This window comes from Colias croceus, chromosome 28, assembly GCF_905220415.1.
Source record: "Colias croceus chromosome 28, ilColCroc2.1".
Classification (NCBI taxonomy): Eukaryota; Metazoa; Arthropoda; class Insecta; order Lepidoptera; family Pieridae; genus Colias; species Colias croceus.
This window is the reverse complement of record NC_059564.1, coordinates 2,599,615-2,616,579: the sequence shown is the minus strand read 5'-3', so window position 1 is coordinate 2,616,579 and position 16,965 is coordinate 2,599,615. Positions and strand designations below refer to the sequence as shown.

General features: G+C 34.5%; 1 protein-coding gene across 1 annotated transcript in view; it reads right to left on the bottom strand.

Annotated features, from left to right (window-relative positions):
• Nucleotides 1-2,484: 2,484 nt before the first annotated feature.
• LOC123703980 overlaps nucleotides 2,485-16,965 on the bottom strand; it is a 44,147-nt gene continuing 29,666 nt past the window's right edge. The window contains exons 3-7 of the mRNA XM_045652204.1: nucleotides 12,500-12,611; nucleotides 6,773-6,932; nucleotides 6,240-6,333; nucleotides 5,528-5,695; nucleotides 2,485-4,821 (exon numbers count right to left, since the gene is read on the bottom strand). Of these exons, the coding sequence (XP_045508160.1) occupies nucleotides 4,589-4,821; nucleotides 5,528-5,695; nucleotides 6,240-6,333; nucleotides 6,773-6,932; nucleotides 12,500-12,611 (767 nt within the window). The 3' untranslated portion in view covers nucleotides 2,485-4,588. The remainder of the gene's footprint in view (nucleotides 4,822-5,527; nucleotides 5,696-6,239; nucleotides 6,334-6,772; nucleotides 6,933-12,499; nucleotides 12,612-16,965) is intronic.

Sequence of the window (16,965 nt, the reverse complement as noted above, 5' to 3'; positions counted from 1 at the left end):
TATTAGAATATTACATAGAATCTTTTCGAACGCACTAAGAACAACGAAAGAATGCTCTACGCCTATTTACACTAAAATAATTTAACATAGTGGGGTTAGAATGAGCATTCGCCCGTTTGATGTAAATGCAACGTAATAGAAGTGCAGTTTATTTAGTATTAAGTATTATCTATTGGAAATATATTTATTATGGCAAATATTTTTGTGTTTTATTTATTACCTTTTACCTATTTTATCTGGAGACAGAATATTCATAGTTTACACAAAAACTCTACTCAAAAGAATCGTTCGATTAATTTTGTAAAAAACAGAAAGCTACATAGAAGTTTTACGAGAAATTGCTTGGGTATTGAAAAAATTAAAATCTGATAAAAATACAACGTTTTATCGTTTTATTGGTAGGGTCAAGGATCTCTCTAACAAATTAAAACCTAAACCTTATTTTGCTCACTCACAACTTGCGAAAATTAAATTCTCTACACGTAAATCAATACATAATGTTAGGTTAGGTTAGGTATGGGAGTGTTTAATATAACATTTTTGAATATTTCTCGTTTTATTTAAAGAAAGTAATTATTGCCATTTTACTCCTTAGGTTAAGTACTTTCGATATCTAATATCTAACCTAACCTAACCTACCAACCTAACCTAACTGTCGAAAAATCCATAACATATCATCCATACCATATCCATAACATTTGCAAACTTAACAAAGAAATTTAACAAAGAAATAAGATAAAATAATTAACGTTATGTATCATGATTTACATTAGGGTTGTAACGGAGGCCTACTTAGCGGAGGCGGAGGCGGATGCGTAGGTGAAGAGGTTCGCCTCCGCGGATGCGGAGGTTAACGGAGGCGGAGGCGGAGGTGAAATTTGTTGGGAAAATATAAATAAATTTATGATTAATAGAGTCAGCAACATTTATTTATATCCATACAAATATTATAAATGCGAAAGTAACTCTGTCTGTCTGTCTGTTACTCAATCACGCCTAAACTTCTGATTACTGAACCAATTTGCATGGAATTTGGCATGGAGATATTTTGATACAAGATGCAAATTATATTTAACGAACAAAAGCTTTGCGGCTTTTTCGCCTTCTAAGCGGTTTCTCAAGGGTTCGTGAATTAAACCAGCAGCACTAAGTAACTGTTCGCTTGGCACTGAACTTGGTGGCGCCGATAAGTAAATGTAGTTTACTATGTAATGTAGGTGGTTTACTATGTGAGCAAAAAAGTTATTTAATGTTATATCTCCACCACAATAAGGGCTCCTCCTTGATGAACGAACGCTTTGACAAGTTGATTCCTGTTATTCATTCACTCACACTCCCACCACCCGCTTGGCCGTGTTCCCGCGGCTGAAGCAAACTCTCTACCATTTAACTTGAAAACACGCAGCCGAGCGGCCGCATCGCCTAGCGTCGCTCCTTGCGCGTTGTTTGTGATCGTATATGAACTTCCGATATGACTCCGCATAAATTTTGCGGAGGCGGAGGTTAAATTCTTTGCGGAAGTTCCGCAGTAACGGAGGCGGAGGCGGAGTTCCGTTACAACCCTAATTTACATATAGAGAAATTAATTTTCGTAAACGTCCGTCAATTTACTCATTAGGTCATGTACTTTCGATATCAGTTCAAAGTTTTTCTATATCTGCAATAGTTACGGAATAATCGCCTGTGCACACTTAACGATTACACCCTGTACATAATATATAATGTATTATTGTAGAATTATATACAATTGCACTGTATTTTCTAGTGTTTGATTTTACGCGAGTATTATACATTTAGAAATTAAACAGGTTTTAATGGATTTTAAACTTGATTTATTCATTATATGACACGAGGAGTCTCCCCGTGACCACGCTCGCTGTAAAGTGTTCGGAACGTCGAGAAAATAATATAATGAATAAATCGCGTTTAAAATCCGTTAAGACATCTTTAATTCCTAAAAATACAATAATTGCACTGTAACTTATCATTAAGCATAAAAATTGGCCTAAAATCGATTCTGTTCATATTTCACTAAAACAGGAATAAATAAAACAACAACATAAATTAACAATAAATACACTTTATTAACTTAATTAAATAGTGCGTCTTAACCAATTTGTTCTTATACATTTAATTATAAATAACAGATAAAAAAATCCATCAAAAAATAATTTATTAAAGCACATCCTTATTTACATTATATGTAATGTTTGTATATCCCGTACGAGTTAATTTGAGACTCCGCTGAAAAGTGGCCTCGTTTAAAAATATTACTACCCAAAGTAAGTACCTAAAACTTACTCAGTTTGAATTACATTCCATTATATTATTTATTGTAGTGAAACTTCTTTATTGGCGTTGGAAAAAAATTTAGTGTAACATTTTTTCGTTACGGGTTACATTTTTCCGTTACGCGCCATCTTTTTCTTATCCCTACCACGCGTGATTCCACGTATTTCTGTAATGTTGCATATAGTAAATTATTTTTTTGAAAAATAAGGTCATAAAGAAGTTTCACTTCTTGCGTGTGTACACTAGTACACGCACACATTTTGGAAAGGTACCTATAATATTAAATTGAAAATACGTCATCGGCTCAGGTCTCAAGTTAATTCATACGGGTTGTAAAGGTTAATCTTTTAAAAAAAATATTTACATCTATATATAGATATATTTACAAATGCTAGAGCACTTAATTTATTTAATATTATTGCCTTTCATTGTAACATTCTTTATCACATATTAAAAACACTACACACATTAAAATAATAGAGTATTTCGTAAAATGTATTATGCATTTATTTATTAAAAAACTGCGTTTGGCAATTGAATAAAAGAAAATTGTCTATGGTACAAAAAAGGTCATAGACAAATGATGTATTAAAAAAATTACCACATATTTACAGAGGAAAAAAATCTATAAAATTACTGTTATTCAACTTAAAAATTGCAATGTTATTTCAAACTTTGCAATTATAAAAATGCAAGAGGGTTTTTATTTATCAGGCGCTTCTTCATGACAAGTGTTAATGGTAACCAGAAGATAGCCTAATTCTAACTTATACTGTGAATAAGATATTTAAATATGACAAAATACACGGGACAGTATAAAGGGGCATATTATGAAAATAACATTTCATGCGCGCTGGTAGAATTAAGGGCCGTGTGTTTCTTAAAAACTTGCAACTAAAGCAGATTTCTTATTCGAAATCAAATTCAAATCAGTCAGTATGTACTGAATTATTGAGCAAACTCATTAGGGTTGCTGTGTGTAAAAATATTGAGCACATTCGTAACGTTCTTGGTAGGAAAAGTAGTACCTATAGATAAGTCGATAGGGTGATATCTTTATCCTGATCGAGATTTTCTTTGAGCTGTTGGAAACTTGTCTATGGTTCACCATATTACGACTTCTTGTCGACATTTATTAATGTCCATCTCCATGCTTTATCCAGTGTTGGTTGTTCGAGTGGTTTGATGGATTACACTATTAGTTGGTTATTATCGACGATTTCGTGTCGAAAAATATTATCTTTCGTCGTAAAATATTTAGTAGGGTAAAGCCGGGCGGAACGTCCGGATGGTGTTGTCAAATCAAAATGGCAACGTGCCTAACGCACTGGTAGAGCTGGACAAAATAGCTTATCAGCGCTACTCATAGAGCGCTACGGGTAGAGTACGCGTCACGTAAAAAGAACGCTGGATGAAAGTGATGGGGTGTGTTTGCGCATGGATCGAGTTTTGCACGTAAGCTATGTGCCGATTATTTTATTTTTGAACTAGGCTCGCGAATCGTGGCTTCTCAACTACCTATTTGTTATTCTTATACCACCTCATAACACCAAATAGACCGATAAATCGCCAATGCGCAGCTTAACCGTCAGCGTTCTTTTTACTTGACGCGACTTATAGAGTAATACGGCAGAGCCACTGTAGAGCGCTATGGTAGAGTCGTGGCATGTGAGATCCAATCAATGCTGTTAGCGGTGTGGTGGTAGAGCTATATCCCACGATAGCGTTGCTTGTAGAGTTAGGTAGAGCGCTACGGTAGAGTCGTAGCATGGGACATCCAATCGATATTAAACGATCATTTCCTGTTAGCGGTGGTAAAGTCCGGTCGCGGAGCAGGAAGAATTTCGTACAATGACCTCTTTACCTACTGACAGTGGTCACAAACATTTTTGAATGAAGTGCAGTTTACATGAAATATTTGGAGGAGAAATTGTTTTTACTAACTTATTAAATAAATGTCCTTTATTCATTTACAATACTTTATTAGTAACATTTTAATTTTTTCAATAACCACAATATATTATACGATACATTTTGTCGTGACTCAAGATCAATAAAAAACCATATGCAATCAAGAACAAACATTACGCTCTCAGGTTAAAGGTTTACAATCCCTGAGGACGGCGGTCATTGCATCTGTGCGAGCAATACGCATTATTATATTTACGCGAGAGTGACAGCGACAGGTAATAACAGGTTAATGTACGAAATTCTTCCTAGTTCGCGTCCGGACTTTAGAGCCGGTTATACAGCTCTACTGGTAGACCACTAGAGTTCTAGAGTCACTGGTGGGGTGCTAGGGTAGCGTAGTGGCATGCGAGATCCAATCCACCGTATGCGCGACTCTATGATATATACCCGGTTGGCCGCGACTAGCGCACGAGTACCCAGCAGATACGACACCAATAAGGTACCAACGACCTGCACGTTCCAACATAAGTGGCCCACCGCTATCGCCTTGACAACTGTCCTTACCACCGCCCCGGTAGCCCGCGCATAACATCTCTGGGTAGATCACCACGTTTATACCTGAGGATATAGAGATATCAGGTTGTTAAAATTATTTGTTTCGTTTAGATCACAGTTTATAGATATGAATTACATTAGGTTCAATTCTTTGGATTACATTATAAGACTAAAGTAGGTACAATTAATTGTTTAGTTAAAATATCATACTAGTAAACTATAATTAGCTCATTTGTTGCGCTATGAGACTATTCAAGTAAAGTATAAGTATTTTTGGATAAAAGATTATATGATTAAATTACAATTCGTACACTTCCTTATATACTAGTAAACTACAATTAACTCTAGTTTAGTTTAAATAAATTATTGTACCTTCAGCACACTCAATCGCCCTTACTACATGTCAATTTGTTAAATAAATTCTTACGTGCTAAATCTGAAGTGGACCTATTTAATGTTAATATTGTATCGTTTGCCTCTTAATTGTACCTTATTTTTAAGGCAGACTTTGTAATAATTGTCATCTTTGTTGTGTTATTTTTTGTGATGTATGTCAAAGATGAATAAATAAATAAAAATTACGTGTGGCACTCGAGGACTGCCGCGGTAAAGCTATTGCATAGCATCGCATCACTGTGCCGGTTGAAGTGGGGGGTGTTAGGTTTTTTCGTTACGGAATTTTTACATTCGGTCGCCGCTCTCAAAGTCTGTGATAATGCAATAGCTTAAAAATAAATAAATAGCACTAATGCTGCATGCACACACTCACCGTTGGCGCGGTGCCAGCGCTCGCACACGCGGTTGTCCAACACGGGCACGTCCACCGCCTGCAGCGTGCGCGGGCGCAGCCGCGAGCCCGGGCTCAGCGCGCCCCACCCGGCTGCCCAGCCGTACTGCCCGAGGAAGTCCGACCCGCGCTCGGGCAGGCAGATTGGCGCTGGAATAAGTCAATTTGAATGAATGAATGAATGAAAAATACTTTATTGTACACCTTATAGAATACATTTTACAAATTTAAAAATATAATATAGCCTTATCGCTGGCAGCGATCTCTACCAGGCAACCCAGAAATTTGGTATTGTAATTTGAATTAAATTATCGTAATAAGTTGGAGCTAGAATAAGTGAATTTGAATAAAATATGTATATCATATGTCAAACAAGGTAAGTATAGCGCGTGACGTAAAAAAAACACGCATTGAATTTCATTTGTAATAAACGTGGCCTAAATGATAAAAATGTAAATAATAAATAAAATTGTGAACGTACGTTCGTTCCCGTCGGATTTCCGGGATAAAACCTATCCTATGTGTTAATCCAAGTTACCCTCTATATGTGTGCTAAATATCATTGTAATCGGTTCAGTAGTATTTGCGTGAAAGAGTAACAAACATACACGCACACACATCCATCCTCACAAACTTTCGCATTTATAATATTAAGTAGGATAGGACTGGTGGTAGGATTCCATGTAATACTTACCAATATGTGGCATATAGTGAACATTCCTATCTAAAGTGAGAACAGCTACATCAAACCGATCAGCTTGTGGCGTGAATTTGAAGAGTGGGTGAACCTGCAATTGTTAAACAATAATTTTAACTACTTACGTATTAAAAAATAATTATACAGATAATGAAAAAGTACATGATTAGAAAATTCATTATATAAAAGTGTGTTCTTTTAAAATTAATTAAAAGGAAAATAAATGTAATTTTTCACCTACTTCAAAACTATAAAATAAAAATATATTTGATTGAAATTATTCACCTTCGAAACTTTGTAAAATTTTCTATAATTAAGTACAGGGATAAATTACAAATAAAAAAAATTAAAGTACAAATAGGTTATGTATGACAGCGGATAATTAAACTTTTAAGTTGGGCTCTACACGGCTCTCTACGCTACAGTGCCTTTTTAAATCTACTTTGACGTGATTATTTACATAATATACTAAAACTACTTCACTAACAATGTTAAAACTGTAACCAATATCTACAGCAGCTTACACATACCTTAATAGTCCTAACTCCAAACGTATACGCAGGCAGGGGTTCTGCAGCCGAGTTGATGACGTAATCGCCCAACGTCACGCGCACGTGACGTGGTTGTGCCCGTGCTACACAGTGTCCCGCCGTGACCACGTGGCGGCGGGATATAAGGGAACCCCCACATCTGGAATGTTCGTTTGTGTAGTGTTAGGTAATGTGTGAAATGTAGATTGTGGATTATAATATTTCATGCAGGAATAAAGCACAATATACAGATACAGCCAGTAGGCAAACTTCATACAAACGTTCAGATTGGCTCACGCACACAAGCAAGCGTGTTTACGTGATTTTTATATCTGTCAATTGTTATTATACCCTTAGGGCGGCCGTACACGGATCGCTTCAAGCAGTTGAGACCGACGGCTTGAAGCCGCGACCGCACTGTGAACTATAGACATTCATTCACTGCCGTACACCGCGACCGTTTCAAGCCGTCAACTGCGTGGTTTGTAGCGACAGCTCGAGCAGTCACCAACTGACCGCTCGAGCAGTCCGTTTCCGTCGCTCAGTCGTTAACTGCTCGAGCTGCCCGTGTACGGCCGCTCTTACGATTCTCGTTAACACGCTTGCTTGTGTGCGTGAGCCACTTCGAACGTTTGTATGAAGTTTTCCTACTGTTTGTATCTGTATATTGTGAATAAAGGGATGTATTGAAGAATAATTAAGAAGTAGATAGTTTTAGGGAAGTAAGTTCATGTAGTAAGCCTTAGGCTAAGCGCGCACCACGATTTTAATTTTAAGAAGAAAAAAAAAAAGAAAATTCGTCTATATTTGACTCATTCTTTTACAGCAGATAGAATTGTCAAAAGTTTCTTTTATCCATACTAATATTATAAATGCGAAAGTAACTCTGTCTGTCTGTAAATTTGGTACAGAGATATTTTGATACCCGAGAAAGGACATAGGATCGGTTTTATCCCGGAAATCCCACGGGAACGAGAACTATGCGGGTTTTTCTTAGACTGCGCGGGCGATGCCGCGGGTGGAAAGCTAGTCAGAAATATAATGAACTTCGGATGTATCCCAAAAAATTCTTTGGCTATTATAGAATGAAAATTCCGCCAAAGGGCTGCCCTTTGTGCTTTTTTATTTTTTTTATTATTGTAACCTTTATGTATATTTTGTTTCTTGTACAATAAAGTGTTAAATAAATAAATAAATTTAAACCTTTGACAGATTACTGAGTTTATGTTTACCAAACAGTACCTACCTATACCACTACGATGTTTACTGTTGGACAGACGAAACACAAGTGAAGTGCCGGCCGGGCCCGAGTGTGCGATTTTATTATCGCAGTGCGCGCGGTACCATACAATTTCATTTTCTGCATTTCATTTTCGCGACAATCGCGTCGCGAGCAGTCGCAGCAAAATGTGACAAATCACAATTTTAAAATCGCTGCGATTATTCAATCGCATGTGCGCGCATTGTCATAGTAACTCATACGTTGTATTTCTGCGATAAAATAATCACGCTGCATAAAATCGTGGTGCGCGCTTAGCCCATTTAATTTAGGCACGCTAATAAGTTACGTGTTGAATTTGTTTTTGATATGCGTTTGTTTACATACATTATTTTAATAACGAGTGGGTTTTTACAGGATGTGCTGATTTATTTCTATGATACAAAAATGTACATTAGTAGTATATTAACAATTTATATATAATACACGCAATACGCCAAAAATGTGTTACCAGCTATTGACTACTAATCTCCGTATATTCACATATTAAATACTAATCTCCCTATATTAATAAGTTAATAACAGTTCGTTGCACTCCAAATCGTGATCATTTCGCGGTTATTATGAGTAATTAAGTAATGTGCCATCTTGCGTTACGATGCGTGTTAAACGCAATACTTCTAAGAACTAATTCTCATTTTACGCATCCTTGCTAATGCGGTTCGTAGTGTTGACATATAAATGGGGAAATCTTAGATAAGCTGGCTATTAGCACTAGAGTTAATCTATACTAATATTATAAAGAGGAAAATTTTGTATGTATGTATGGTTTTCACGCATAAACTACTGGACCGATTTTGATGAAATTTGGCACAGACAATCTTTAGACCCTAAGAAAGAACATAGGCTACCTTTTATTGCGAAATATGTACCACGGGCGAAGCCGGGGCGGACCACTAGTATAGTATACAGGGACAAAGTTTTATACAACCACGCAAATCGGTTCCACTACTACAAGCACTATAGAATCATCTACACACTATTTTTTTAGCCATTGTATCGTAATTGTCGTATTGTATTTATTATCCAATTTATCGTACGATAAAATAAGTAGGTAGGACAATAGGTACGGAATTTTGATTTGATTTATAAAATTCGGACAGTATTTATATTCGGGTAACACAAATATAAAATAAATATAAAGAAAGAAAGGGATAGATTTTGAGCTTCAAGAATATTTATTGTAAACTTTAGTTTATAAATGAAAGCTTTACCAGTCTTACCTGACATTATAACCTAAATGAAAAGTAAAAGAAACATGCATCGAATACCTTATGAACATCGAATTATATACTTATTATTATCATGCACGACAATTATTAATATTAAATAACTATTTACCAGTAAATATCTGTACAAAATAGAAGAGAAATGTGCGAAAGAATATGAAAGCTAACATGCGAATATACCTAACTACATGCTTGGGGTAAGATCGAACAATAACCATTCATACAAAAACAAAAAAAAAACAACATAGTCATCAGAAATTAAAACCAAATTTAAAAAATGCAAATTGTAATTTGGCGCGCAATTCAACTATTTACTATCAATTACAATTATTTAAAGAATTTGAAATATACTATATATTAGTTATATACTACCTAATTAAAATAAAGTTTTTTGTGTACGAAAATAATGTAATATATTCACGTTATTTGTTTTAAAACATCTAAATCTTGTTATAGAAATATCAGGATTTTATTGCAATAAGCAATTTGATTTGCATGGCGAAAATCCGAACTAACTGTCAGTGCTGCCATATATAATTATTGGATTAATTAGGGTAAATATAACGATGTCTGATCTTACCCCAATAACAATTATAATTATTTTTACAATTGTAATTGTATATTGTACATAATAAGAACATTAAACCATTTTAACGAAAATAAATCTACATTATACAAATCTGTTTCTATATGATCAACTATGGAAGACACCATGCACTACTAAATTTTCTAGAACTTTTTACGTAAACAAACTTAATTTTGGCTCTACTTATTTTTACTTCTAAATTATACAGAATATCCCACTATTGATATACTAAGCGCGAAGGGACTTATAGTTTTGCATACACTGATCACGTAAAAAATACTTAAACAACAAAATTACGTCAAAAAATGTTTGCTAAATTTTTCCTGAAAACTCATGTTTTCTTCTCTAGCTTCGCGCAGCCGGCATATACCGCTTCTCTAATGTGAGCACGAGGCAAAGTTGGGCGGGTTGCTTGTTAGTGGTGTACACATAGAGTTTTAAGAATTCATCTTTTTGAAAAAAAAATGCGTCTGGAATTTTATAAGTATTTTCTACGTACTCAGCGTATGCAAAACTATAACCTTCTTTGAACTTAGTATACCAACAGTGGGACACTCTGTATTCATAAATGTACTGCATTTCGTTTGAGTTTATATGAATGAAATTCTAAAATTATAGAGACCAAAAATTATTGCCATACAAAAAAGTTCGTTTACATTCAAAAAAGTTCCATTAACGTTCGAACGTTTAGTGTCTCTTTCGCACATTTACCTCTCTATCCAACACTGTTTCCAACCGATTAGCTCGAATATCGACATAAGCATGTTGCATCTGTAAAATTAATGGTTTAGTAAGTTAGTAATTGTATAGACATGAAGTGTGGACTGAGAATAACCTCAAATTATTATAATGGAAATAATTCTGCTTTCAGACATCACGATACGGAGGCTGTTTACCAGTTGAGAAATAAAATTTGGATAGGTTTGACCTACTACTATGTGAATCTCCTATTTCCTTGGTATGAATATGCCTACAATAATGTGCTGAAAATCCAACAGTATGCTTGTAATATAGGGTAGTTTTAATATTGCTCAGTGCAAAGTATGAATACAATGTGAAAATTTTGAAAATATGCAATAAATATGAATAAATGTTTTGTTAATTAAGTGCAATTTTTCTAAGTGTTGTATATTATTGTACGTAATTTTGTCAACTTTTTTTTTTATAAAGTGCCAATTTGTCTCATCTATGTAATATGCTTGGTAATATGTGAAAATTTGACGGTTATTATCAGTCCATTTTGTGTCTATGGTTAGTGATATTTTCTCTCAAATAATGTTGCCAGATGAAAAATTGAGAGACAGTAAGGGCGGCCGTACACGGACCGCTTCAAGCAGTTGAGACCGACCGCTTGAAGCCGCGACCGCGCGGTGAACTATAGGCATTCATGCACCGCCGTACACGTGACGGCTCGAGCCGTCGCGACCGCTTCAAGCCGTCAACTGCATGACGAAATTCCACTGTGCCGTTGACGGCTCGCGAGCGGTCGTGAGGCATACACTGACTGCTCGAGCCGTTGACTGCGCTAGAGCCGTCGACGGCTCCCTATACCCCTGAAAATCAATGACTTGACTAGTCAAAAAAATCAACGGCTCGAGCGGTTGGTAGCGACGGCTCGAGCGGTCAACAACCGACGGCTCGAGCAGTTGACGCCGACCGCTCGAGCCGTCCGTGTACGTCGCTCAGCCGTTAACTGCTCGAGCGGTCCGTGTACGGCCGCCCTAAGAAGCAAAACATAACGTATTGGGTTCATAGTAAATTGAAGATTGCAATTTCGAAACTAATGTAATGGTTTATAATTCATATTTTAATAATACAACGAACGAAAAAAATAATAAAAAATTTTCTATAAGAGTGTGAAACTTTATAAACAGCCATGTGCTGCAATTACGAAAGATAATTTTTTTGTAATTTGATCACCAATTTAAAATTAGGTCAATGAATACTTTCTATGGTCGAATAACAGAGTGAAAACCCAATACTTTTATGTTTTGCTTTTACTTTGTAACGCCAAAACAAGAAACTTTTAAGGCTTCTTATCCTAATTAATTATGATTAATTCTTGTTTTGACGGTACAGATTCTGTTCAATATGATTTTTTTACATTTATTAACAAAATGTTAAATTGTGCGCTTTCCTGAAAAACTTAAATATAATTAATTATATTATTTAATGTGTTAGTTATTGTTACTGTGACATTTACATTAGTTACAACTTATTAAATGACATGATAATAAAGAATTTATTTATTTTATAATAGTAATCCTCGATCCTAAATAATATAGAGGTTTTTAAATCTCTTACCTATTTTGATTAAGTAGTTAAATTAATATAGCAGACATGATTTGATAATATAAAGTAATTATCGACAACCAATAAGTTTTGTATATTCTTCGAAAAAGGAATAGGCTATATTTTTAAAGGTCCTATTAATTGGTACTAAAATGTTGCCAACCTTTCCAGATTACGTTCTTTTCTTAAACGCTATTTTTACAATTTGTGTAATACAAAATCATTTAGTCTCGTATGCACAATATATTATACTAAAGTGTTGCCAGCATTTAAAAAAAAATATATTTTATTCTCTTAAAAGCTAGGAAACTATATCTACAATTTGCGTAATACAAAATAACCTGGATGATCCTATCCTGATGTACGCCTGCCACGGGAAGGTCCCGAAGCCCGCGTCATCGCCGCCGACGATACGTCGTTGAGCTGTCTGCTTGCCCACTGCTACGCCGCAACCTGGAATAAGAAATAGATATATGAATTTAGAGAAAAATAACTGACTTAATTGGGAAATATTATAAAAATGATATAAAAAATAACTAACAAAGAAATTAATGCTTAATATGATATGTTATAGGTAGTAAGTACACACGTGGTGAAGTTGGCACGATACAGTAAATTAAAAGATTAGAGTATAATTAATACATAAGTATAGAATTTGGTTATAAATTTAAGTACCTATTAGCTATATCTCTCGCCTCTCTTTATCCTTTGTATCTATGGACTTAATACATCTACTGTCTCTACATCTCGATTTATCGATCTTTATATTGTAATTTAAATTAATTCAAATTCGATAATCGTTATCATATTTTAAGGCAAAATATGATAACGATTATTGACAGAAATTGTAAGTTTAATGGATAATCCCATAAACAAGGAAGTAATAACTTCATACATAGTGTGTGTGTTCTTTTTCTTATACCAAATGATAATTTTCTTATATAAAGTAATAGACAGCGATAGCAAAATAGACAGTAATGGCATCTGTGTTCAATTCTGAGTTCCAAATTTACTTAAATTTATTTTACAATTTTTTATTTTAATGGGTGATTTTTTTTACTAATTAAATATCTTGTTCCGTGATTGAATCTAGAAAATGAGAGCTGTGACAAATATATATTAACTCTGTCATTACCTTTAAATTCAAACTTTGGCATTTTTGGAGAGGTTGCCTCTAAATCTGGCAACAAATTCGAAAAAAGCCACTCCAAAATACCTTGCGATTTAACACCGTGACATATCAACAGTATGAAATAAATATGTTTCAGATTTATGAAACGTTGAAACCGAAAAAATCTCATATCTTTAAAGTTCTATAACTTTTACTATAACACCCGTAAAACAATTTCAATTAAATTATTTACTAATCACTTCATTGATATATTGTAATTTAGAACACTTTCACACTTTAACAACACAATTAGTTTCAAAATATTCACTTTATCACACATTTAAAAACAAAAATTATAATTTCAATATGGGAACACTTCGAAAAAAAAAATGCACTGGACTATTAAAAAAAAATGTCTATAGCTGTCAAAATTTCGCGCCTTTTTGCACAGATTAAAATACCTTTAATACGTCCGTTATTTAAAACGTTGTAAAAGATACTGAAAGTGTTCATGACATAATGAACTTTACATAATTGCATGTGTAACTCTTATGTACTGGTTTAGTAAAAACTAATCGGCCTAGCGTTAAATATATAAACGGGTCTGGTTGAGTCTATCCGTAGTTCCTGAATTGCCTATTGGTTAATAAGAAAACTGTAGATTATTATATGATAACAGCTATGTAATGAGATAAATTTAGGCAAAGGATTTTATATTATACTGACTAATTAGACTGTCTGTCTAGACATATTAACTTCTTTCTTACTTACGGAGATACGATTTTAAAATAGCAACCTTTGGAAAATTTCTAGTCATCTTTTCATTTGTTTCTCAATAATGAAATAACTAAATTAAAAACGTAATCTTCTTTTAGTAGATACTAAAGAAAACAGAATGTAGAGCTGCAAATTCATCGTTATGCCAAATCTCAAATGGTTTCGTGAGATTTTAACATTGGATTTTAGTGGCATTTTAATTAAGTGGCTAGTCTATAACTATATTTATTTATTGCAATTAAATACATACACATAACAGGTCACGATCTTGCCGGGTCCATAGGCGCCACATCAATTTCACGAGCAACCCAACAAAATGTGTACAATTACTACTACAATGGGATACAGCTTACAGTTATCTAAAGCGTATTACAATAAATTCATATTTAAAAATTCGATAATTTAATATTAGATATAAATATATAGCCACATATTATCAAACGGTAAAAGACAACTTCAAAATACAATTAATAAAAATGTAACATTTATTTATCTCTTAACGATCTATGTTGTATCTGCCTTGCATCTATGATGGTTTTGTAATCCTCCGAAATCATGGCACTATTTTTTAAACTTAACCTTCACACACAATTACGATATATCTGTATGCATTTTGCAATAGAATATAGGATAATAATCGAATAGAAAGCGCAAAAAATATATTGTAATTAATTTAACACAGCTCAATCTGGAGCGTGAAACAGTTTCCTCATTTTTGACATAGTTTTGAGTAAAACAATTATATTTTATTAGTCTTTGTTTCTTTTTATGTGGGCATTTAATATCATAATGGAGTGAAAAAGAATGCATAACTCTTTTGGGCAAAACAATGAAACGTTTATTAGAAACTAGGTTTCCGCCCGCGGCTTCGCCCGCGCAGTCAAAGAAAAACCCGCATAGTTCCCGTTCCCGTGGGATTTCCGGGATTGCGTCATTTTAGCGGGATAAAAAGTAGCCTATGTTCTTTCTCAGGCATCAAAATATCTCCATACCAAATTTCATGAAAATTGGTTCAGTAGTTTAGGCGTGATTGAGTAACAGACAGACAGACAGTTACTTTCGCATTTATAATAATAGAATGGATTAAGATGACATTGTAGCCTATTAAGCCATTATTTTAAACACTTCCTATACATTTTATATAATAAACTAGCTTACCACCCGCTGCTTCGCCCGCTTTGTCTAAAACCTAATAAACTATATACTAAAATCTCCCTCTTGAATCACTCTATCTAAGTATTAAAAAAACCGCATACATACGACGTATAAATTTTGGACGGATAAATTTTAACCAAGGATTGAAAAGAGAGTAAGAGTTGATAGTAATAGCGAAAGAGGAAATAGTTGCGGAGTCAAAAGTTGCTCTTGCGCGCTAGCTCTATAGATATTAGGTATTTATAGAAAATAATTATGCCATATGATCTATTGAATTATTGACCTACAAGTGAACCATCGAAAGACATTCAATACATTCACCGCAAGTTGAAAGTTTAACTCGTTTATGCCCTATCTAGTAATGAATGATTCGATTTCTCCTAATTTTCTATTTCAAACATACTTTTGTTATCAATTGGTACTCATTTGATATGAACAATTTGTCAACTTGTTTTGGACTGATCGTAGGAGGCTTGAAGAAGATTTATGAACCATGTTACTAAGTCTCAGGAGCAAGATATTTTTATTATGTAGGTATATCAAGCTACCAGAAATATGTAAATAATTAAAAATGAAATAGATATTGCAATTAAGGTTTTGTAGAATCTACTTTGATCAATCTCTATTAATTAAAAGTCACCTACATCTATAATTCATATAAATCGTTCTAATCGTTCGTTACTACAAGAACTATTGTATAACACAAAAGTAATGAACAGTGAATTAATTTTTCACCTTACACCGATGTGAATGTAGCAAAATGGCCAAGCCACATATTTTGACAAAGGTGTAGAGTTTGTGAAGTTAGGCCTTGTAGAGTTAGGGCGTGTAGTGTTAGAAGCTCGGCTCTACATGAGATCTGATAACTTTTTGACAGTGCGAGTCATATGGGCTCGTCTTGGCAACATTTTACATGAAAATGTTTTTGGTGAGATCCATTTTTTAGCAAGCACAATAAAGTTTAATAAATAAATAATTAAATCAAAAGCAAATACCTAAATTAGTTTTCTTATTACTACTTATGCAGTTTTTCCAAATGTTGTCAATACGTCGCGAAACAAGTAACATTCGTTGGAATAAGAAGGTCGTATTGCTAGTTGGTGGTGGTGGCTCAGTGGTGAGACCTCGGACTTCGAATCGATAAGTCCGGGGTTCGAGACCAGGCGAGCGCGCAGGAATTGAATTGATTTTTCAATTTATCTGCGCATGTTGTAACATCACCACTGCTCGAACGGTGAAGGAAAACATCGTGAGGAAACCGACATGTCGAAGAATTAAAAAGTTCGACGACATGTGTCATCCGCCAACACGCACTTGGCCAGCGTGGTGGATTATGGCCTGTACCCTCATAGGAGGCCCGTGTCCCAGCAGTGGGAACGTATATGGGCTGATGATGATGATTGCTAGTTAGTTTCTTCCAAATATTATTTAACTAGTAGTTTTCAATCAAAAGTACAGTATAATAAGGTATGCATTAAAAACGCATAATGTCAAACGGATGGAGTTATGTAAGAGCCACTTAAAATTGCGAAATGGCATGATTTCATGGTATCTTGATATTTGGCACAATGGTAGAATGTTGCGTGTTTGAAGATCCCATTGTTTAGAGTAATTGAAAGTTATATGAATAAATTATATATCAATGATTGACACTGATTGATATTTATCGTATAACTAGCTGTACACCCCGGCTACGCTTGTGGTGCACAGTCGAAGATTGGTCGTAGCTAAACAGAAACCTTCGTGGGCTCATGCACAATTCTT